The sequence below is a fragment of the Lutra lutra genome, chromosome 3 (genome assembly GCF_902655055.1).
Source record: "Lutra lutra chromosome 3, mLutLut1.2, whole genome shotgun sequence".
Classification (NCBI taxonomy): domain Eukaryota; kingdom Metazoa; phylum Chordata; class Mammalia; order Carnivora; family Mustelidae; genus Lutra; species Lutra lutra.
This window is the reverse complement of record NC_062280.1, coordinates 68,517,336-68,541,985: the sequence shown is the minus strand read 5'-3', so window position 1 is coordinate 68,541,985 and position 24,650 is coordinate 68,517,336. Positions and strand designations below refer to the sequence as shown.

The 24,650-nt window shown below is 38.8% G+C and overlaps 2 protein-coding genes across 10 annotated transcripts in view; one reads left to right on the top strand and one right to left on the bottom strand.

Moving 5' to 3' along the window:
- DCAF17 (DDB1 and CUL4 associated factor 17) overlaps positions 1-6,104 on the bottom strand; it is a 35,336-nt gene extending 29,232 nt beyond the window's left edge. The window contains exons 1-2 of one of the 4 annotated variants that reach the window (XM_047722140.1): positions 5,972-6,104; positions 4,363-4,466 (exon numbers count right to left, since the gene is read on the bottom strand). Coding sequence is in view for 2 of the 4 variants with exons in the window: in XM_047722139.1 (XP_047578095.1) it covers positions 4,363-4,466; positions 4,869-4,994 (230 nt within the window). In the remaining 2 variants the exon portion in view is untranslated. Of the gene's footprint in view, positions 1-4,362; positions 4,467-4,868; positions 5,333-5,971 lie in introns of those variants that run through there. The other 3 variants (XM_047722139.1, XM_047722138.1, XM_047722141.1) reach the window with 3 other exon arrangements.
- Positions 5,424-24,650, top strand: part of METTL8 (methyltransferase 8, methylcytidine) — an 85,232-nt gene continuing 66,005 nt past the window's right edge. Inside the window, exons 1-2 of one of the 6 annotated variants that reach the window (XM_047722143.1) lie at positions 5,542-5,675; positions 17,209-17,398. Coding sequence is in view for 2 of the 6 variants with exons in the window: in XM_047722142.1 (XP_047578098.1) it covers positions 5,549-5,675 (127 nt within the window). In the remaining 4 variants the exon portion in view is untranslated. Of the gene's footprint in view, positions 5,676-6,109; positions 6,221-14,727; positions 14,781-17,208; positions 17,399-24,650 lie in introns of those variants that run through there. The other 5 variants (XM_047722145.1, XM_047722146.1, XM_047722142.1 and 2 more) reach the window with 5 other exon arrangements.

Below are 24,650 nucleotides of genomic sequence, written 5' to 3'. Positions count from 1 at the left end.
ATTCTCCTACACACAACACCCAGATACCAGTAGAGTATCCAAGAATTCAACTCAATTCTTACACTGTCTACTAGGAGATAGCATCAGATTCCACAGGTTAAGGATTCAATCCAGTAAGACTGCCCTCTACCACCACCCCACCTTCAGATGCCAGTTACAAAGCCCCTAGGCTCTTACCTGTGTTTCTGACCCATGGGCTACAGATTGGGCTTCCAATGACCTTCTCTTTAGTTTCTTTGATAGCGGCTCATAGAACTCAGGGAAGCATTTACTTATGTTTACCAGTTTATTAAAGGATATGATAAAGAATACAATCAACACTTACATGAAGAGATACATAGGAAAAGGTATGGGAAGAAGGCATGGAACTTCCATGCCCTCTCCAGGAAAGCCACTCTCCCTGCATCTCCAAGTGTTCACCAACCCAAAGCTCTTCAAACCCAGTCCTCTTGAAGTTTTATGGAGGCTTCATTGTATAGTTGTGATTGACTAAGTCATTGGCCCCTAGCTGATTCAATCTCCAGCTCCCCTCTGTTGCCTGGAGATCAGGGGTCAGTGCCAACCCCCTAATCACATAGTTGGTCCTCCAGGCAATAGGTCATTACACTTGGGTGGGGTCTGAAAGTTACTTTCATTAATAACAAGATACCTACCTTCACCTTTACAAGTCTGACGTATTTTCAGTAACTATAGATAAAAAGCAAATATATCTGAGAAAAATATTTTGTCATCTGAATGAATATTTTGGCCATCTGAATGACCAAATATAATTTTTTTAATTTAATTTAAATTCAATTAGCCAGTATATAGTACATCATTAGTTTTTGATATAATGTTCAATGATTCATTACGTATAACACCCAGTGTTCATCACATCACGTCCAAATATATATTTCTTATAAATACTTATATCACACTCAACCAATCCAGAATTTTGTATCCTGAGAAGTTATCCTTCAAAAGTCAAAAAGAAATCACGTTTTCTCAGATAAACAAAAATGGAGGGAATGTGTTGCCAGCAGATCTGCTTTATAAGAAATGTTCAAAAAAGTCCTTCAAAGAGAAGAAAAATTATATAGGTCAGAAACTCAGATCTACCTTAAAAAAGGAAGAATGTTAGAAAAGGAATAAATACAGGACCTGGGTGGCTCAGTCATTTAAGTGGCTCAGGTCACGATCTCAGGATTGTGCCCCAAATCCAGCTCCACACTCAGCAGGGTGTCTGCTTGAGATTCTCTCCCTCTGCCCTTCCCCCTGCTCATGTGCATGTATGTGCACGATGCTCTCTTTCTCTCTCTCTCTCTCTCAAATAAAAGAAATAAATAAAAGAAATAAATAAAGGTAAAATAAAATCCTTTTTCTTATTCTTAATTGATTTAACAGAGAAAAATTTATCTGTCATATTAATAGCATAGTAACATAATAATATTATTGTCATAATAAGACCAGCAACAAGGTATTCAGAGAATATAGCTTATGGATAAAAAGAATGGCAGCAACGTTATAAAAGGCAGGAGGGAGCCATTAGAAATACTCTATTATAAAGTAACTATGCTACCCATGTAGAGTTATAGCGCTACTTGAAAGTGATTTAAGTTAGTTGTAAATATGCATTGCAAGTCTTAAGGCAACCATTAAAAATTTTTTAAAAGAAGTATAATGGATATGCTAAAGTAGAGAGAAAATGGAATCATATAAAATGCTCAATTAAAAGCAGAGAAGACAAAAAAAGAATGAAAGACAAGAAAAGAACAAAAAGCAATGAATAGAAAATAGTTACATGGGAGTATATTAAACCAACTGTATTAATAATCACTTTAGTGTTTTTTTTTTAAAGATTTTATTTATTTATTTGACAGACAGAGATCACAAGTAGGCAGAGAGGCAGGCAAAGAGAGAGAGAGGAGGAAGCAGGCTCCCCGCTAAGCAGAGAGCCCGATGTGGGGCTCGATCCCAGGACCCTGGGATCATGACCTGAGCCGAAGGTGGAGGCTTTAACCCACTGAGCCACCCAGGTGCCCCAATAATCACTTTAAATGTGAATAGTCTATACCTATTAAAAGGCAGAGACCATCAGAGTGGATCAAAAAACAGGACTCAAATACATGTTGTCTACAAGAAACCCATTTCAAATATAAAGAAACAGATTATATTAAAGGAATGGATAAAGATATACCAAGTGGATACTAATCAAAAGAAAGCTGGAGTAGCTATATTAATTTTAGACAAAGTTGACTTCCACAAAAAAATTATGAGGGATAAACGGTGGCATTACATAATGATAAAGGGGATCACTTCTTCAAGAAGGCATAAAAATCCTTGATGTGTATACCATCTAACAACATAATGTCGAAACATGTGAGACAAAAACTGATAGGACACAAGTAGAAACAAATCTACTATTATAGTTGGGAGACTTCAACATGTCTGTCAGTAACTGGTGGGTCCAGCAAACAGAAGTCTGTAAGGATACAGTTGAAATGAATGGTACTATCAGTCAACTGGATCTGACTGACATCCAAAGAATACTTCATCCAATAACTGTAGAATACACATTCTTCTCAAGCTCAGATGAAATTCACCAAGAGACCACAATCTGGGCCACAAAACACACCTTTACAAATTTAAAAGAGAAGTAATACGAAGTATTACTTTCAGACCTCAGTGGAAATAAATGAGAAGTCAATAACAGAGGGGTGCCTGGGTGGCTCAGTGGGTTAAGCCTCTGCCTTCCACTCAGGTCATGATCCCAGGGTCCTAGGATCGAGCCCTGCATCAGGCTCTCTGCTCAGTAGGGAGCCTGCTTCCTCCTCTTTCTCTGTCTGCTTCTCTGCCTACTTGTGATCTCTGCCTGTCAAATAAATAAAATCTTAAAAAGAAAAAAAAAAGAAGTCAATAACAGAGAGCTGGAAAATCCCAGAAGATTTGGAGATTAAACAACAGACTTCTAATTAACACATGGCTCAAGGAAGTTTCATGAGGAATTTTGAAATATTTTTAACAAAATGATGAATAAAATATATGAACATTTGTGGGATGCAGCAAAAACAGAGCTTGAGGGAAATGAATAGCACTAAATGTATATATTACCAAAGGAGAGAAAATTCTGGGTTGGTGAACACATACAGATTTAGGGACAGGAATATGCTTAAAAAGCATGGATATACCATGCCCCTTCCTACATATCCACATATCTCTTCTATCTGGCTGTTCTTGAGTTATATTCTCTTATAATATACTGGTAATCTACTAATAAGTCAATCACAAAAGACCACATACTATGTGATTCAATTTATATGAAATGTTCAGAACAGGTGCATCTATAGAAACATAAAGTATACTAGCAGTTGCTTATGGGTAATGTTGATGGGGCTACAGCTAATGGAATAGGGTTTCTTTTTGAAGTGATGAAAATGTTAACTGTAGTGATGGTTACCTATATGAACCACAATGGTTCAACAAAATTCCTATCATTGAATATGAATTTCAACAGACAAAACCCATAAAATTGTATACTTTAAATAGGTGAACTGTATAGTATGTGATTTATATCTTAATAAATAGCTATTAAGAAAAAGAAAGAAAAAAAGTATTTTTTAGAGAAGTAAACTTAAGTGTGGTGTGGTGTTTCGAATATGCTTTAAAATACTTAGTAAAAAGGTCAAGGAAAAGGTGGCAATGGGTTAGAAAAGCAAATGCAGCAAAATCTGGATCACTTTTGAATCTAAGTAATGAGTATATGGAGGTTCACTTATACTACTCTCTTTGAAGCAAGTTTAAATTTTTCTCTTAAAACAAACAAAAAAGGGCAAGTACTTCCAAAACAAAACATGGAAATTCTCTAGGGGTGCCTGGGTGGCTCAGGGCATGATCCCAGGGTTGTGGGATTGAGGATTGAGTTCCCTGCTGAGCAGGGAGCCTGCTTCTCTCACCCGTGCCGGCTCCTGCTCTCTCTCTCTCTCTCTTTCTCTCTCTCTCTATCTCTCTCTCTCTCAAATAAATAAATAAAAATCTTAAAAAAAAATTCCTCTCTAAAGCAGTATCTAATTATTAGATACCTGGCTTCCTTAACTCTGATATCTTTTAAGCATAATAAAACATTATGCCATACCCCCGAGCAACCCATCGTTTTGCCTGCACTATAAATTCGTTTTAAATTAGTATTTGCAAAGATGAAATCTCTAACTTCGGATTTAACAAGATTTTAAAATTACAACCCATTTTTACCACTTACTCTTATTTTGGGCTAATTTTCTCATTCTTCCTATTTCATTAAGCACTGAAATAGCATGTGGTTCTATACAAATTAGTAAAGTTTAATAGTGAGGTGAATTAAAGCAAAAATGTTCATCAAAAAGATACCTGCTGACACAGCACCGATAATTGTCAAAATATATTCTTCCTCTCTCATAGGCTATAGGTGACTTGGAATGAGTTGTCCACACATTCTTAAATTTAGTACTTTCCTGAAAGACAAGGAATTTGGGTTTAAGGAATAACTCCTAAGTCTCTACCGTGCACCAATTTTAAGTGGGATAGTTAAATCTACAGTATTCAAAATAATCCTACGTACGTTATTTAAAACATTATGTTCCTATCTCCCTCACTCTGCCCTCACGTGTTAAGCGGGGTGACCAAATTTCTGGAAGATCATTTGCAGGAAGACATAAGAAGCTTAAAACTAAAAGCATCTGCCGGTTCTAACAGATATTTACTAATTCCCCAGGTTCAGGGCCTGGATTCCCCTGCTCAAGACATGTGATCTTCTTAAAAGGGGGCTCTAATACATAAAAACTGCACCCCGGGAGGAGGCTTGGCCGCCAGTCGCCCCGCTGCCCTTGGCCCCATTCCCAGCCGCCGGCGGTCACCTGGCACACCAGCACCCTCAGGATGCCCAGGTTCGTCCTCTGCACCACGCCTGCGTCCCGCGAGAAGAAGCCCAGCGCCCGGCGACTCAGCTGGCGGCACACGTTGGGTTTCTGAGTTGGGCCCATGGAGGCAAGGACCAGGCGCGGGGTTGGATGGGCTGAAGAGGGGAGCGCCCCTCGCTCCCGCGCCAGGCAGCGGCCGTTAACTCCGAACCTCCAGGCCCCAACTCCTTGAGGGGCCCAGGAAAAGCTGACACCGGGAGCCGGGCCAGGAGCGCACGGCAGTGGGGCGAAATAACACAGATCCGCACCGCCTGAGCGCAGAGTGAAGGAAAAGACACCCCCTTCCGGCCTGCCCCTCAAACACTCTGCAGCTTTGGACCCTGGTGCGGGCAGTGTGACGCCCCCGTAACGCGCGGCCTGCCGGAGCCGTTCCCTTAACAAGAAGTGTAGTTCCCAGAGCCCTTTGAGGGAGCCTGGCTAATTCCCAGAACTACAATTCCCATCAGGCAGCGCGAAGGGAGCTCTTGCGTCGGCCCCGCCTCCAACCAGTCGTGGCCTCGCCCAGCCCGGCCGCGTGCAGGCTTTGCTGTGCGGCGGACACCCCTTTCCGGCTCTGCACGCGGCGCGGGGCAGAGCCCCGGGGGCGCTGTGCTGCCGCCTCCTGGTGTCGGTTTACTATGCGAATCGTGCCGCCCCCGTACCCTCGCTCCCCCGACTTTCGTTCTGGGAGGCCCTGGCCGGGTGCCGAGAGAGGCGCTGTATCGAGTGCGACTCCCCTCCCCCAAAGCAGCGTCCATGCTAAAGGTACGCCCCGCGGCTTTCCCCCTCAGTCGCACATTGGACGTTGTGGATGAGGTTGACGGTTAAACATTTTGGGTCTATAAACATTATGCTATTGAATGATGAGTTAGTGGTGGAAGATGCTTGCATTCCCACCGAACTAGGGTTGAATTACTCTTTTCCAGAGCTCGCCTTTCCGTGGCCTGCGGGGGGACACAGGCTGGTTTCGCGATAATTATTTTCCTTCCTCTCGCCTCTTTTTTTTTTTTTTTTTTCTTTCCTTCTTTTGGTAATAAAATATGAAATGTTTACATTCTTACCGGACTAAGATATTCCACGTTGATTCCTCTAAGTAAAAGGTAACTTTGTCAACGACCCCTGCCTGTAGGATCAAAGTTCCCACGACACTACATTTTCAGTAATCGTTCACTCTGTGTTCCCCATTGCTTTGCAAGCCCCTTGAGGGCGGTGTCTTTGCATCTTCCACGTGGGCTCGGCTCGCTACCTCTTGTTCCTACTTGGGCAAGAGAACGATCGCCTCTGACTGATAGAGCAGAGTACCATACTGGGTGAGTGCGTTGGGTCACAATTTAAGTGTTGAGTAACAATTTGTCACATCTCTTTTTAACCCTGCCGAATTTCCTTCAGGGCCTGGGCTTTTGCTGATTTTTCATGACTTATTTACAGCATACTGTGGAGTGCTATGTGTATTTTTAGAGCGCGCTATAATAGTTAATTTGGTAATTCATGAATGCAGCTGTCACCGAGAAAACTGGGACCCAGAAATGAGAACTGGATTTTCTTTGGATGGAATGAAATTCAAATCATGGCTGACTTAAATTCATCATCTCTCTCTTCTCATTCCCCTTCACCCTCACTTGTTTTGTCTTCCTGTGGTTTTTATCCTACCACCAACTCACCCAGAGGGCTGTCTCCTGAATACCTTCCTTTCCTCACCCACAACTGAATCTTTGTGATTCTAACTCCTATCCATCTCCTTTTTATATCACCTAAGTAATTTAGGGCCTCACAATTTTATCACATTATTATATTAAGTATCCTCCTCCTTGCCTTGCTTAAGTACTTGTGATTCCAACCCTCCATGCTGCTGCCAGAGTGGTTTTTCTAAAGCACAAATTTGTCATTTCTTCAGTAAAATCTTTCAGTGGCTCCCAGAACAGAATTTCTCAAGCCTGAGTCGATACCCAGGATTTTCTGTTGTTAACTTAAAATATTTTCAGTATGTTAAATATATGCAAATATAAAACTATATATAAACTCCTTATGTTGTATATCTTATACGACTGTAACTCCCAGTTATAAGTTAAATGAAGCACAATTATAAAACAAATAAATTCAAACGAATACATATTCTTTGTTACCAATGAGACTGTTTTTGCTGGACCTAATAAGCTTCAAAAGCAAATGTTCACTGTCCTCCATAGCATAATTTCCTTAGAAAAGGTCTGTCTTTTTCTTTCTTTAAACCACTGCAAAGCTTTCCTTTATTCATTGTGTCATGATTTTATTTGACCTTCACTTGTCAAACACCATCATTTACATAAAGTAGTTCCCATTTCTTTCTCATTAACCTGTGCCAGTGACAAATGGTACCAGTTGTTTGCCAGTGCACTGCTGAACACAAACATGTGAACTGAAATCTTATGACAGTAATCAGTTAAAAGGTGGCCATTCAGATGATCCAGAATATCCTTTTAAAAAATGTTTGTGGTTTTTATTTTTATCAAGCTGAAAATAAAAGGTTTCTCTAAGAGAAACATGGCCTTGGGGCTACATCTGGGGTCTGTGTAGGTGCCTTATAAGACAAAATCTGAATCCCTTAAAGTAGTATCAGGGCATTGTTATCTGCGTCTTGCCCACACTTTCAGCCTTATTTCTTTGTCCATCCTTAACATTTGCTATTGTGGTTCTGAATGTTGCTCACTTGCTCAAGCCAGTGTATCTTTGCATCTCAAAGATACATCTTTGTATCTTTGATGCTTCCTTCCTTTCTTTCTCTTTTTTTTTTTAAAGATTTTATTTATTTATTTGACAGAGAGAGATCACAAGTAGACGGAGAGGCAGGCAAAGAGAGAGGGGGAAGCAGGCTCCCCGCTGAGCAGAGAGCCCGATGCGGGCCTCGATCCCAGGACCCTGAGATCACGACCCGAGCCGAAGGCAGCGAAGGCAGCGGCTTAACCCACTGAGCCACCCAGGCACCCTCCTTTCTTTCTCTTATCTGTTTATCTCATGACTCATCCCAGGTATCACAGCTCTACTCAGACACTTTTCCTGACCCCTTCACTTTAGTTATGGTCTTGCCTCTTCTAACATGCTACTCTGCATACATTGTTTGCTGCACTATATTAGAATTGTTGTTTGTCTGTTTTCCCCAATGTATTGTTTTTCTTCTTCTTCTCTCTCTCTCTCTCTTTTTTAAGGAGGCTCTATTCCCTAGGGGTGCCTGGGTGGCTCAGTGGGTTAAGTCAGGTCATGATCTCAGGGTCCTGGGATCTAACCTGGCATTGGGTTCTCTCCTCAGCGGGGAGCCTGCTGCCCTCTCTTCCTACTTGTGATCTCTCTCTCTGTCAAATAAATAAATGAAAGCTTTAAAACAAAAACAAAAGGGACGCCTGGGTGGCTCAGTTGGTTGGACGACTGCCTTCGGCTCAGGTCATGATCCTGGAGTCCGGGGATCGAGTCCCGCATCGGGCTCCCAGCTCCACGGGGAGTCTGCTTCTCTCTCTGACCTTCTCCTTGCTCATGCTCTCTCTCACTGTCTCTCTCTCAAATAAATAAAATCTTAAAAAACAAAAACAAAAACAAAAAAACCTGGAGGCTCTATTCCCAACATGGGCCTTGAACTCATGACCCCAAGATCAAGAATTACTTGTTCTACTGACTGACCTGGCCAGGTGCCCCCCAACATATTGTTTTTAGAGTAGTCCATTCATTCATTCAACATACATATGCATTGACCACATTTTAGGCAGTATACGAAGGGTGCATATGTATGTTGATTAAATGGCTATTCTAAAGACAATGTATAGAATCCCTTTATTCTTCAAATCAGTAGGAAACCACAATGTTCATAAGAAGAAATAACTTTTTAAAAACTTAAATCCCCAACAGTTCTACCTATATAAAGTATATATTTTTTCCATTTGTTGACGGTAAAATGGCTTGCACAGATATCCCTAGTTTAGGATTTGAAAGTAACTTCTCAATTTGAGACATAAAACAAACATTGTTTTTTGTTTTTGTTTTTTCTTTTTCAGTCTGTTCCTTTGTGTTTATAGAATACTTAACCATTTTTATCATGATTTTTTAATGTATTTTTTTATTTTTTTAAGTAATCTACTTCGAACATGAGGCTCAAATTCATGTCGCCAAGATCAAGAGTCATATGCTCTACTGACTGAGCCAGCGAGGCCCCCCTACCATGATATTTTAAAGACAGAGAAGAAGAGATATGAATTCAGAAGTTAGTAAAATGCTTTTTGTTCATATACTTTGTTTAAAGAAGCATAGTATAACCAAATAAAGCATTCAGGTTATTAAACTTGAACATTTGTTCAGAGATAAATTTGAACCAAAACACAAGAGGTCATTTAGTCAGCATGTAATTATTTTCATGTACATTATACTGGGAACTATTTTGGCATAAGGTATAACAGTGAATGGGATGGATAAGGTCCCTACATACAGAGGGAGATAGACAATAAATACATAGATTTTAAAAATAAGATTTCAAGGGCGCCTGGGTGGCTCAGTGGGTTAAGCCGCTGCCTTCGGCTCAGGTCATGATCTCAGGGTCCTGGGATCGAGGCCCGCATCGGGCTCTCTGCTCGGCAGGGAGCCTGCTTCCCTCTCTCTCTCTCTCTCTGCCTGCCTCTCCGTCTACTTGTGATCTCTCTCTGTCAAATAAATAAATAAAATCTTTAAAAAAAATAAGATTTCAAGTAGTGATAAGGGCTGTAATGAAAATAAAACAGGGTGATGTGTTTGATAGAGTGTGGTTGGAAGCTTTGTGTTAGCCAGAGTAGTCACAGAAGGCCTTTGGAGATTGAACTTTTTTTTTTTTTTTTTTTGAGAATGGACTTTTGAGCTAAGCCCTGAATGATGAGGATGGGCCAGTCTGCAAAAAACTGAGGTTAGAGTAGTCCAGGCAGGAAGATGCTTGAATGAGTCTGCAAGGCAATAACAGCCTTGGTTTTTTCTAAAACTGTCAGGTCAGTGTGGTGCTTTAGTGTGCATGAGAGAGATGAACTTGGAGAAGTAGGCTAGAAGGAATTTTGGATTTTATTCTGTTGTAATAGAAAGCCAAAGGAGGATTTGAAGAAAGAGAGTGACATGATCTGATTTGTGTTATAATAAAATCTTTATGTCTAAAATGTGGAGAATGTACTGTGGGGAGACAATGGAAGCAAGGAAATAGGTGGCTGTTCATTTGGTTCAGGTAACCAATGATAGTGTTTGGGCAGGAGAAATGAAAAGAACTGAACAGATTCAGGATATATTTTGGAAGTAGAGTTGATAAGGCTTCTAATGTAGTAGATACCAACAATGAAGAAAAGAAAAGATTCAAGTGAAATCGTATTAAGCAGAACCACAAATAAGCATCTCTCAACTCCTCAGAACAAATGGAAAGCAGGGAACTACTTATGATGTGATGTCTATGAAGCAATCCCTACTTTTTATTAAACATCAGCTTTTTAGACATTAATGCTAAGGAATGTTAGGATCTGTTCTGTGGTTAGGGCATGTGGGAAGAAGGAAATAAAATCAAGTCCCAGTGGATCAGGAGTCAGAGCATGTGGGACCATGGTAATTTAATGGAAAAATCACTAGTGATAGGACATTCCCTTTAGGAACAAGAATGAAATAGACCATTTAACAGGTAATTGGTATAGTTTAGGTGAGAATCACTTTTGGAAATTTATTTTGAAATTATTGAGGCTTTTGACCACAAGTTTGGTTCTTATGTTTCCTTTTCTCTGTATATTTTCATATTTGTTTGAACATGAAGTACATTCATGCATGTATAAAATCCAGAAAGATTTAGGTTTAAAGGTTGGTAGTAAAGTCTGTAAACTATTCTTATTTTTAAATTATCTTATTATTTAAAAAACATGTATAGGGGTTTCTGGGTGGCTCAATCATTTGGGCATCTGCCTTGGGCCCGGGTCATGGTCCTACGGTCCTGGAATCGAGCCCCGCATGGGGCTCCCTGCTCAGCAGGGAGCCTGCTTCTCCTCCCTCTGCTGCCCCCCTGCTTGTAGGTTCTAGCTTACTGGCTCTCTCAAATAAATAAAAATCTTAAAAAACAAATAAACAAAAACATGTATAGGTAACAGAGCAAAATATATAAATAATAATTATAAAAGGAATACCCATATATTTATCATCAACTTATAAGAAAGACCCAGGACATTACCTAAAACTTTGACATCTCCTTTATGTCTCTCCTGCTTCCCAGAACTTTCTTTCCTCTTTAAAATAAAATATTGTGTGCCTGAGTGGCTCAGTTGGTTAAGCATCTGCCTTTGGCTCATTTCATGATCCCAGCATCCTGGGATCAGTCCCCCATCAGGCTCCCTGGTCCACAGGGAGTCTGCTCCTCCTCCTCCTCTGCCCCTCCCCTGGCTTATGTCTCTCTTGCTCACTATCTCCCTCAAATAAATAAATAAGATCTTTAAAAAAAGATAAAAAATAAAAAAAAATATTGTTTTGAGTGTATTGAACATCATATAAATTGAATCATACTGTATTTACAGATTCTTCTACTCTTCTTGCCTATTTTTTTCTTCAATATTTTTTCAACATTTGACAAAGTACCTATAGTTCATTTCATTTATTTTACTGCTATGTAGTATTTCATTGTATGAATTAACTATAATTTATCCATTTTCTATTGACTGGGATTTTGTTTCTTTCAAGTTTTTTATTCTTAGAAAGGTATTGCTGTAGACATCCTTAAATCTGTCTCCTGGTATACATGTTAAAGAGTGTATTTCTATTGCTCTGTAACAAATTACCACAAATTTAACAGCTTAAACAAACACCTATCTATTATGCCTAGTTTTTGTTTGTTTGTTTGTTTGTTTTTTCCCTACATGAATAACCACTTGTCCCAGAGCCATTTTTTTGAAAGGCCCTCAATTTCTTCACAAATCTGCAGTGCTAACTCTATTGTATATCAAGTTTATATTCATAGTTAGGTCTGTTTCTAGGCCCTGTTTCCTGTTCTGTTGGTCTATTTCTATTCCTGGGCTAATACCTGACCACTTTTGTAGTAAGGCTTGAGAGCTGGTAGGACAACTCCTCTACCTTATTCCTTTTTCTCAGGAGTATTTTCTTTTTTGCCATTTGCATTTTCATATACCTTTTAAAATCAGCTTTAGTTCCACAAAAAACCTTATTGAAATTTTGATTGTTATAGCATTAAATCTGTATATCAACTTGAAGAGCACTAACATCTTTACCATATCAAATTATCCTACTTATGAAGACCATATGTCTCTCCATTTATTTAGATCTGTAGTGTCTTTCAATGAAGTTCTATAATTTTTTTCTTGAGGGATTTGCATATTTCAAACTTCCTAAATACATTATATTTTTGGTCAGTGTTATAAATGGTAAATTTTTAAATTAGATTTTCTAACTATATTTTTGCAAGTACATAAAAATGCAAATTTTCTTTTTGTATATTGGTCTTTTATTTAGCAACCTTGCCAGACTTTAGTAGTAATAATTGTCATTTGTTTAAAAAAAAAAGTCATTTGTAAAGTTTGGAGGATTTTTCCATGTAGATAGATAATTATGTCCTCAGGAAACTGTGACAGTTTTATTGCTTCCTTCTCAATTTTATTACACTTTTATTTATTATACTTTTCTTACTGTGCTTGCCAGAACCTCGAATGCAGTATTGAATAAAACCAGTGATAGTGGACATTCTTGTTTTATTCATGTTTATAAACAATATTTCTAATATTTCACCATTAGGATAACATTGTAAGTTTTTGGTCACTACCCTTTATCAGGTTAATGAAATTCTCTTCCATTCCATATGTGCTAAAAGTCTTGTATATTTGATTTTTTAATCATGAATGGTGTTGAATTTAATCAGCTACTTTCTCTGTATCTGCTAAAGTAATAATAATATAATTTTTCCTTTAATCTGATAATGTGGTGAATTACCTAAATATATTTTCTAATGTTAAAATAAGGTTTAGTTTATTTTGATAAGTTTTTGTGTTATGTTTGTTTTTTATACATTGTGGGATTTGGGCCTCTGGTCACTTCAGTTCTCACTCAGCTTTCTGGACTTTTGCTAGCTTTTGATCTCCAAGCATTTTTCTTTGTTTTTGGCTCAGTGGTGTATTTTAAAAGATATATACTTTTTTATCTATTTATTCTGCCTTTGGGAGTATTTTATAACAGAAAGGTTTTCGGGGTGTCAGTTCACCAAATTACCAGAACTAGAATTCCACGTCAGTATTTTTAGAGTAAAAGTTTCCATTAATGTAAGATATGATCACTATCAGCATATCTGTCTTCTCTTCTTGTCTCTCTGCATAACCATCCCCCTTCCAGCTGGAAACAAGGCAGCAATGTTGTGTAGTAGAAAGAGCATCATACCAGAAGTCAAAAGGCACCAGTTGTAGTGTCAGCACCACCACGTAGTGAGATCTTAACCAAGCTACTTATTCTCAGGGAGTTTCATTCAACCATCCGCTAGGAGGAAATACTCAGGATTGAAGTGAGAAATTACATGGGTTTATAAATGTGAACGTGTTGTCAGGGGAAAGGATGAGATGCAGTGATGTTGAGTACATTCTGTGTTAGGGAAATGTAATTGAAACGGAGTTTAGGGAAGGGAGAGGGTAGATTTGGTAGCACAGAGGATTTTTTTAGGGTGGTGAAACTATTTCATGGTTTTGGAATGGTGGATATATGACACTGTGCATTTGTTAAAATCCATAGAGCTCTGCAGCACAAAGAGTAAATTATCTTGACATAAGCAAAATTTTAAAAATAAATAAGGAGAAATAGAGTTCTGGATAGAAAGCTGACTGATAAAAGAATCTAACTATATTACAGATACATGTAATAACCTCACTGAAAGGGGCCAAGCTGACCTAAGTAACTTTGAAAATATGACTAAAACTAAAGGCAATAGGAACTGTACATAAGCACTGTACTCCAGTTGATAAAGTATGAACTCTAGCTTGCTATAGATAGAGAGGGATACATATAGAAACATTTATAAAGACATGTATTTAACCAAGGTTGAGTATACCTACATATATTTCCTTCTTTTGTCAATTGAGAGCGCCTATAAGCAGCCTAGTAGCAAGGAACACACCCAGTACCTGGTCTGTTCTCCAAAAAAAGGAACCAGTACTCTTTGGAGAACTAGCTGATTCTAGGACTGGGTCAAGGGATATACAACATGAACCTACAATATCTTGTAGTACCGGAAAGTGAGGAAGTGCTCAAAAACAAAACACAATGATGGAAGTATGTCAAAAAGATACAGGAGCTAACTATAGCAGAAACTATAGGAATAAGAGCTCTTCATGGCCAAAACAGGGAGAGTTTGAGCAATAAATAAAGTAGTAGTGGGTAATAATCCACAGTTTAAAATAAACATGAGGGGGCGCCTGGGTGGCTCTGTGGGTTAAAGCCTCTGCCTTCGGCTCAGGTCATGATCCCAGGGTCCTGGGATCGAGCCCCGCATCGGGCTCTCTGCTCAGCGGGGAGCCTGCTTCTCCCTATCTCTCTGCCTGCCTCTCTGCCTACTTGTGATCTCTGTCTGTCAAATAAATAAATAAAATCTTTAGTAAATAAATAAATAAATATGAGTACATACTGATAGAAACAAATGATTAAATAAGTAAGTGGGGGAGAAGAAACAAATCTCCCACACAAAAGAATTCCAAATAATTTGTGTATATACTCTGCCCTTAAAGAGGTGGGGCATAACTCCCTACTCCATAAGTGTGGGCTTCCTGTAGTGACTTCCTTCTAAGAATACACTGTGGAAAGAGGGAAGGGAATAACTTCACAGTGGAGAAACTTGTTGATCACTCCACAGCCAGTGATCAAGATTAACACCAACCCATCGTAAGTCATGTTCATATCATGAATACCCTTGATATGATGTGATAAGAATGGCACTTTACTTCTGTGGGTTTTTTTTTTTCTCTCTGAAACCCGAACCCCAATCCAGTCATGAGAAAAATATCTCAAAAATATTTGAGGAGCATTCTACAGGATACTTGATCAGTATTCCTCAAAATTGTCAAGGTCTTCAAAAACAAAGAAACTCTGAGAAACTATTAGAGCCAAAGAGGAGCCTAAGGAGACCTAATCACAAAATATAATGTGGTGCCCCGGATGGAATTCTGTGAGAGAAAAACACATCAGATGAAAACAAAGGGATTTTGAATAAAATATGGACTTAGGTTTATAATAATGTAGTAGTATTGGGGTGTCCTGTCATGATCTCAGGGTGGTGAGATTGAAGCCCCGCAATGGGCTGCACTCTGGATGTGGAGCCTAAGATTCTCTCTCTCCCTCTCCCCCACCCCCAATTGTGCACCCCTGCTTTCCTCTCTCTCAAAAAAAAAGAAAGAAAGAAAAGAAACTATGTTAGAATATGGGAGCTCTCTGTACCATCTGTAACTTTTCTGTAAATCTAAAACTGTTCTAAAATTAAAAGTTTGCTTTAAAAATGCAATAGGAATATGGTAGATGCCACTGTATAGAGGCAGCATAGGTTTAGTGGTTAAGAGGAACTCAGTGGCCTGCCTGGGTTCAGATATCAGCCTCACAACCTGCTAGCTGTGCCAGCCTGGGTATGCTAAGTAACTAGAATTACTTTAACTTCTCTGTGCCTCATTTCCTTATCTGTTAAGTGGGTTCTTGGGAGGTCTAAATGAGTTATCATATGTAAAGCACTGGAAGTAATGCCTGGCGTATAGCAGATACTAAAGAAATGTTTGATTCCGTTTATCCTTACTACTTTGTTTTGATCTTAATTTTGGGGAGCTCTGTGTTGATAGCTGAATTTTACTGAATCTCCCTTCTTTAGCATACTGATTTTTAGCTGGTCACTCCAACAGTACAGTGTCTATAATGCTTTTTTCATAGGGGGAAATTATTAAGATTATAAAGATTCAAGAGAAAGCAAGGCCAGAATTGGTGGATTGCCACTCCCAGTTTCATGCTGTTTAAATAGTATTGACCGAGTGAAAAGCCTGGCAGGATCTACTTTTTTTTTTTTTTTTTTTTAAGATTTTTTTTTTTTTAATTTATTTATTTGACAGAGAGAGATCACAAGCAGACGGAGAGGCAGGCAGAGAGAGAGAGAGAGGGAAGCAGGCTTCTTGCTGAGCAGAGAGCCCGATGTGGGACTCGATCCCAGGACCCTGAGATCATGACCTGAGCCGAAGGCAGCGGCTTAACCCACTGAGCCACCCAGGCGCCCCAGGATCTACTTTTTTATGGGCATAGACATGCCACATACATAAATTCCAAAGTTAACTTTATTTGGTTTTTCAGTAGATTTACTATTGAAAAGTCCACTCCCCTTTTAGGGCAAGGTACTGCCTACGGTACAAATCCCTCAGATTTAGGGGTCAGCATCTAAAATTTTCATGACATTTGAAACAAAATGGATTGTATTATTTAAAAAATGTACATAAGGGGCGCCTGGGTGGCTCAGTGGGTTAAGCCGCTGCCTTCGGCTCAGGTCATGATCCCAGGTCCTGGGTTCGAGCCCCACATCAGGCTTTCTGCTCAGCAGGAAGCCTGCTTCCTCCTCTCTCTCTCTGCCTGCCTCTCTGCCTACTTGTGATTTCTCTCTGTCAAATAAATAAATAAAATCTTTAAAAAAAATGTACATAAAAACATGTTTTTATGTATATAAATGTATATAAAAACATGTATAAGGAAACTCCTTATACATCAGCAGCTCAGGTGTGATAGTGTACTGCGTAGAACAAAGAATTCGGAGTCAGGAATCCTGCTTGGACTCTGGGGTCTTACAGCTGTGTGAACAAGGCAACTCATGTAACCTGTTTGAACCTCATGTCCCACATCTGTAAAATGGTGATAACAAAAGTGCTTGTCCTGCCTTCCTCCCTTACTTATAGGACTGTTGTAAGGATTAGGTGTGAAAATGAAGATGAGAGCTTTTTGTGAATTGTAAAACCTATACAAATATTATTGTTCTAGTCATTCGCAGGCTTTCGACCAGATTAAGACTCTAATGAAGCTTTAGAGTCAGATTAGGTGTTATACACCTTTACTTATTTAATTATGCAATAAGGTGAAATCATTTGAATTTAACATGCCTTTGATGGTGTATTTTCTCACAGCACTTTAGTTTTTATGATGTTTTTCTTTGGTGTGACAGAGGAAGGCATTGTTTTTATCTGGAATTGTTTCCTTCAGGTAGCAGTTTAAAGAACTATCCTTCAAACTCTTCACCAAAATTAGCTGTATAAAGAACACAAAAGCATATCCCTCTGATTTGATGTCTCCTTAGGACATAGACCCTCTTGTCCTGGAGTGAAGCTGACCAGCAGAGGGTGCACGAGCTTTCCCAGGAGCTGGCCTCAAAGGCCAGCTGGGCAGACGGGACTGGTGTCTGATGATTAACAAGTACTATAAATGAAAAGGTTCTGGCGCGCCAAAAACAGTTACCAAATGGAAAGAGAGAGCAGCCATAACATCAGGTAACAGTGTGGTACTCACCTACCGTAGCTGGTGAATAGGATGTTTCTAGGTAATTGGCATTGGTATTGTAGCATGGGTTATTTGTCTTCTATGTCCTCCTGCTACTCTTTGTCTTTTCCAATAATTGCTTTCCCTTTCAGGGTTCTTTGCCCCCACCTTCAGAGCATCTGCAGTTGTTGGCCTTATGTGGTCTAACAAATTGGAGTTTTTTAAAACTAGTCTTTCTCTGAACTTTCTTGGCCCTAGGGTGTTTGGGTCCTGGATCCAGCTGGCCACAACACCCTGCCTGGGTCCCTTTACCAGGCTCTCACAATTCCATCGCATCTTTTCCTCCATGTAAATGGGTGACCTCTAAAAAAAATTTACAGTTTTCAAGTTTTACTATCACTACTGCCCATACCATCTTTTTTCCCCTTCCTTTCCAAGCATGAATCCTCTACCCATAGATATTGTGTAGAGTTTATATACTTAGCGATTATAAAAATATTTTTTATGTTTCCTGAGTATAAAGGTTTTTTTAATTTACTTACAAAGATAAAGAAAAGAACATTTTTGGGACGTATTGAAACAATAGAAGGATCTCCCTGAGTCTTTCAATCAGAGAAAACTGTAAATTCTTCCAGACTTTTTCTATGCATATGTATATTTGTTTTTATATATATTAATTTTTTTTTAAAGATTTTATTTATTTATTTGACAGACAGAGATCACATGTAGGCAGAGGCCGGCAGAGAGAGAGAGAGAGAGGAGGAAGCAGGCTCTCCACTGAGCAGAGAGCCCGATGCGGGGCTCGATCCCAGGACCTTGAGATCATGACCTGAGCCGAAGGCAGAGGCTTTCACCCACTGAGCCACCCAGGTGCCCCTATATATATTAATTTTTAAAAATGAGATCTTACTATAGTTACCTGATTTTTTCCCCAACCTAGTAAATAATTGGCTTCTTTCCATATCAATAAATTTAGGTTTATAAGCAACATTTTAATATATATAATTATTATATGTATATTTAAATATATAGGACTGGGTCCTGCAGTGCATCATGGGGCCTGATCTCACCACCCCGAGATCATGACCAGCACCCCCCAACATAGTTTCTATATTATTAAAATCTTATATTATCATGACAATTTGTTATAATTAATAAGGCAATACTACTACATTATTATAAATCTAAGTCCATACTTAATTCAAATTCCGTTTTTCTTCATTCGATGTGTTTTTCTCTTATATATGTATATATATATAGATAGATAAATAGATATTATGGATATATAGTAATTTAGTCAGTTTTTTTAGTCAGTTTTCTAAAGATGAATATTTAATGGCCTGCAGTTTTTCAGGATAATGTACAACAATGCTATAACAAATTCTTATATACTGGTCTGCCTGGGTGGCTTAGTTAGGCATCTGCCTTTGGCTTGGGTTGTGATTCCAAGGTCCTGGGATCAGGCCCCACATGGGTTTCCCTGCTCATCAGGGAGCTCGCTCCTCCCCCTGCCTCTCCCTTGTCCAACTGCTCGTGCTCTTTCTCTGCCAAATAAATAAATAAAATCTTTAAAAAAAAAAACCAAAAAAACAAATCCTTATATTCTTCTGATTATATTCTTAGGATAAATTTTTAGAAATTGAATTTTCCATCAAATTTATTCTTTAAGAATTGGCATATATATGGGGCATCTGGATCACTCAGTTGGTTAAGTGTCCGACTCTTGATTTTGACTCAGGTCATGATCTCAGGGTTGTGAGATCAAGCCCTGCATGAGGCTCTATGCTGAGTGTGGAGCCTGCTTAAGATTTTTTTCTCTCCCCCTTCCTCTTTACCCCCTTAAAAAAAAGAATTTTCATAGGTATTGCCTTTCCTCAGAAAGAGTCTTTCAGTGCAGTCTCCCCTGATAATGTGTGAGGATGCTTGTTTTTGCACATCACTGATCACAACATTTCACTTTGCCAAAATGATAAGTCAGATACTTAAGTAAGCCATCATATTCTTTTTTAAAAGAATAGGTGGACTTTCCTTTCTCCATGTCACCCCAGAAAATTAGTCTAAGGCAGTGGTTTTCCAACTTTTTGATCTCAGGACCCCTTGAACACTGAAAAATTATACCAAGAGCTTTTATTTATATGGATCATAGTTGTCAATATTAATGTATTAGAAATTAAACCTAAGAAAAGATGTAAATACTAAGTGATTTAAAAATAACAATAATAGATCCATTGCATATTAGCATGAATACCATTTTTATTAAAAGTATTTTTTTTAATCTTTTTTCTTTTTCCAACTCTTTTTTTTTTTTTCCAATATCCTTTTCCAAAAGAAAAAAGATTAATGAGAAGAGTGGCATAGTTTTACATTTTTGCAAATCTCCTCAATATTTGGCCTAAGAGAAGATGACTGGATTCTTTTTTTTTTTAAGTATGTTTAACATACAGTGTTTTATTAGTTTCAGGTGTACAAGATATTGATTTAACAGTTCTACACATTATTCAGTGCTTACTGTGATAACTGTAGTCACTATCTGTCACCATACAGTGTTATTATGGTATTATTTTTTTTTAAAGATTTTATTTATTTATTTGACAGACAGAGATTACAAGTAGGCAGAGAGGCAGGCAGAGAGAGAGGAGGAAGCAGGCTCCCTGCTGAGCAGAGATCCCGATGTGGGGCTCGATCCCAGGACTCTGAGATCATGACCTGAGTCGAAGGCAGAGGCTTTAACCCACTGAGCCACCCAGGCGCCCCGTTATTATGGTATTCTGGACTGTATCTCTTATGCTGTACTTTTTGTCTCTGCAACTTATTTTATGACTACAAGTTTGCACCTCTTAATCCTCCTACCTCATTCACTGGATTCTTATGCTTGCTTCTTCATTGAGTCATTTATGATATATTGTTCTGGTTTATATGCATGAAGAAAATCTGATCTCATGCAGAAATGTAGGTGGTTAGGGATGCCTGGGTGGCTCAGTCGGTTTAGCGTCTGCCTTTAGCTCAGGTCATGATCCCAGGGTCTTGGGATCAAGTCCTGCATCAGGCTCCCTGCTCAGCAGGGAATTTGTTTTTCTCTGTCCCTTTGCCCCTTCTCCCTGCTCATACCCTTTCACTCTCGCTCTCTCTCAAATAAGTAAGAACTTTAAAAAATAAAATTTAAAACAATGTAAGTAGTTAGAAAGAGGAGGAGTACTTTAAAGGTCTCTTAGGATGAATGAAAATATTCTTTGCTACTATACCAAATTCCAATAGGCAGTAGTTTTTTAAAGGTCAATTACAATATAACGTTTGAAACCATGTCAGTGAACTTTTCATACTCTGTTACATTAAAATCCTTTGACTGTCTTGCACTTTGAATAGATCTTTTACCCAGGCATGATTTTGTGATATGATTTGTCTCATCTGGAATATATTGGTTTACTGAGGTGTGCAGTTGACACATTTCATTATACTGCATCAAAAATACCTTTTTCTCATCGGAACAGTGTTTAAGTGTCAGAAAGCTGTTAAGCTCACCGTGGTAGGCACAAGTTTTCTAGAATTCTAATTTTTTGTTTAAAAGCTTGAATTTTATTAATGGCAACAAGTGGTGTCAGTTGTTTTCCTGACAGGCTTATTTTGTTTTTGAGAAAATGCCAAAGTAAAAATGGTGTTCCATGAATACAATTTTTATTGCTTCGTCAAAGAGATGCTTAAGTGAAACTGGCTTTTTTTCCCCGTCCTGTCGTTGCATGGTTGGTGAAGAAAATAGTTACCTGCAGTATAGTTTGGTGCAACTGCCTTGATTCAGATGAAGATGCCCGCAGCTTTATCCACCATTGCCTGGGCACCATCGTGCAACTGCCACCACTGTAAAAAAGATATATAATATGTTGACATTATTATGAAAATAATTCTGACCTCTTGAAGACCCCCTACTCTTTTTTTTTTTTTTAAGATTTTTTTATTTATTTGATGGAGAGAGAGAGATCACAAGCAGGCAGAGAGGCAGGCAGAGAGAGAGGGGGAGAAGCAGGCTCCCTGCTGAGCAGAGAGCCCGATTCGGGGCTCGATCCCAGGACCCTGAGATCATGACCCGAGCCGAAGGCAGCGGCTTAACCCACTGAGCCACCCAGGCGCCCCATTTGAAGACCCCCTTAAAGTGTTTTGGGCCCCTAGGAATCCCCGGATCACACTCTAAGAACCTCTAAGGTAATTGTAGGAACCCATTCTCTTACCAGAAACTGATGTAGCAATAGTTTGTGCCCTCAATTTCTGGCCAGTGAAGTCTGAGAGTAAATGTGTTGAGGAGGTTGTGAGAAAATTTCCCCATTCCTACAAAGATAAAAGGAAGAAATGGTCCTTTTCTTCCTCTGGATGTTACCATGTTAGTTGTAATGCCCAGAACTGCTGCAGCCATTTTGTGGCAAAGGGAACAAGCCTTAGGGAGGAAAGTGATCCTGTTAAGAGCAGGATAGAGAAATGACAAGAACCTAGGTCCTTGCTGACATTATAGAACTAAAGATGAAACCACACCTAGAGCTTACCCAACCTCTGGACTTCTAGTTATGAGAGATATTATTCTCTTATTATTTGAGCCAGTTTGGATAGGGTCTTCTGTTACTTGCCATTGGAAGCATCCCCCAAAACATTTTTTGTTAGCGTGATGAATATTTTTAAGTGTCTGGTGGCCATTTGCATTTCTTTTGTGAATGTTTGTTGGTGGCATTGGTGTATTTTGTACTGAGGTCATTTCTAAGTACTTCCTAAGCATTCCTTAGTATTTTGAAAGCATTCCTTACATATTAGTAATACATTGTAGAGTTTTGTAAGTATCTCCACCAGAGTCTTCTATAGCATATCCTCCCATACATCTTTTAAGCAATCTATTAGTCTTTTTCTTTCCTTTTTTACTTTATAGCTTTGGTATCATGTTAAAAAGAGTCTTTTCTACTCCCACTTTTTTTTTTTTTTTTTTAAGATTTTATCCATTCACTTGACAGACAGAGATCACAAGTAGGCAGAGAGGCAGGCAGAGAGAAAGGAGGAAGCAGGCTCCCCTCGGAGCAGAGAGCCCGACGTGGGGCTCGATCCCAGGACCCTGGGATCATGACCTGAGCTGAAGGCAGAGGCTTTAACCCACTGAGCCACCCAGGTGCCCCTCTACTCCCACTTTTAAGTAAGTATTCACCTGTATATTTTTAGGCCTATTGAGTATTTTTTACATTAAAAACTTAAACTTACCTGGAATTTATTTTGGTGTTAGGTATAACATAGGCATATAACTTTATTCTTTCCAAAATAGGTAGCCTTTTTCTTTCTTTCTTTTTGTTTTAAATATATATATATTTTTAAATAATCTCTACACCCAAAATGGGACTCAAACCTACAACCCCAAGATCAACAGTCGCATGCTCCACTGACTGAGCCAGCCAGGTGCCCCTTTACTTTTTTCCTTTCTTTCTTCCCTCCCTCCCTCTCTCTCTTCCTACCTCCCTCCCTCTCTTCCTTCTTCCCTTCCTCCCTCCCTCCCTCCCTTCCTTTCTTCCTTCCTTCCTAGTTCTACGTGTGTAAGGTGGGGCTCAAACCCACAACCCCAAGATCTAGAGTCATATGCTCTCCTGACTGAGCCAGCCAGGCTCCCTGGTAGCTCATTTTCTTAATACACTTTTTTGATTAGTCCACCTTTAACCACTGCTTTGAAATACTAGCTTTATTACAAGAATTCTTCCATACATTTTACCCTAGTTTCTGGACTATCTATCCTGTTTCACTGCATTGACTGTATATCCTGGCACTGTAGACAGAAGATATACTTGCTTTATAGTGTATTATAATGTCTGGAAGAGTAAGCTCTTCTCTACCCCCCTTAACCCAATCCTACCACAAGTAACATCACTATTTCCCTTACAGTATTTTCCTGGCACTTCCTACATGTTTATTCTTCCAGGTGAACTTTTAAATTATTTGTTCAAGTTCCTCAAAAACATTTTTTGGAATTTTGAGTGGCATTTCTCTAATTTTATGGATGATTTTGTTGAGAATTTGCATTTTTACAATATTGAATCTTCAGCTTCAAAAACCCATGTACTGTCTTCCTGTTTATTAAAATTATCTTCCACGCCCCTCTGTAGAGCTGTATAGCTTTCTTCCTATCAGTCCTGTATATTTCTGGCTAAGTTTATTTCTAGGTATTTCATATTACTTTTGTTGCAGTCATAAGAGGAATCTTTTCCCCTATATATTTTCTATTTTTGCTATTGATATTTGTTAAAAAAAAAAAAAACTTACAAAAAAATTGAGCTCTTATTTCCAGATAGTTTTGGCTTCTTAAAAAACAGTAAGCACAAAGGACACTATCATTTGTGGTAGTACAATGTATACTGTGTGATTTATGAGGTATGAGGTTCTGCTTAAAGAAACAGAACATACCAGAAACTATATCTCAATGAGTATGATCTTTCCAAGCTGGTTATATTGGGAGTCTATACGTTTCTGGCAAAAAACCCCACAACAACTGACTCAAAAAAAAAAAGAAAAAAAAAGAAAAAAAATATTATCCTAAAGCAAAGGGTTTGACACCACTAAGGATATGAAAAGAATCAATAAGCCCCAATCAGAGAAAGACGGTAATCATCTGGTTCCACTCATATGAGGAATAGAAGAAACAGCACAGAGGATCATAGGGGAAGGGAGGGAAAATGTAATGGGAAGAAATCAGAGAGGGAGACAAACCATAAGAGACTCCTAATCATAGGAAATAAACTGAGGGTTGCTAGAGGGAAGGGGAGTGGGGGGATGTGGTAACTGAGTGACAGGCATTAAAGGGGGTACGTGATGTGATGTGCACTGGGTGTTACATGCAACTGATGAATTGCTGAACTCTACCTCTGACATTAATGATGCACTATATGTTGACTAATTGTGTTTAAATTAAAAAAAAAATAAAAATTAAAAAGAATCAGTAAGCTTGCTTGGAGGATATTATCTGAAAATGGAATTTCAGAGATGTTTATTACTTTAATAAATAGTAATCTTTCGAAGTGACTTACTTGAAGGGTCAACACTTATTTTGATGCACAGGTTTACTTCTTAGTTAAACAGCATCACTTTTTAGACACGCTTTGTGTTACCAGGTGGCAGAGAAATGGCTGACAGGTTTTATGTGGATTTGTTGTTGTTGTTTTAAAAGAATCATCATTTAATCATACTGTTTTTGTATTAAATAAGATTCATGTTGCCCCAGGCAGTATGGATTGGCAGTGTTTCAACTGTTGGGAA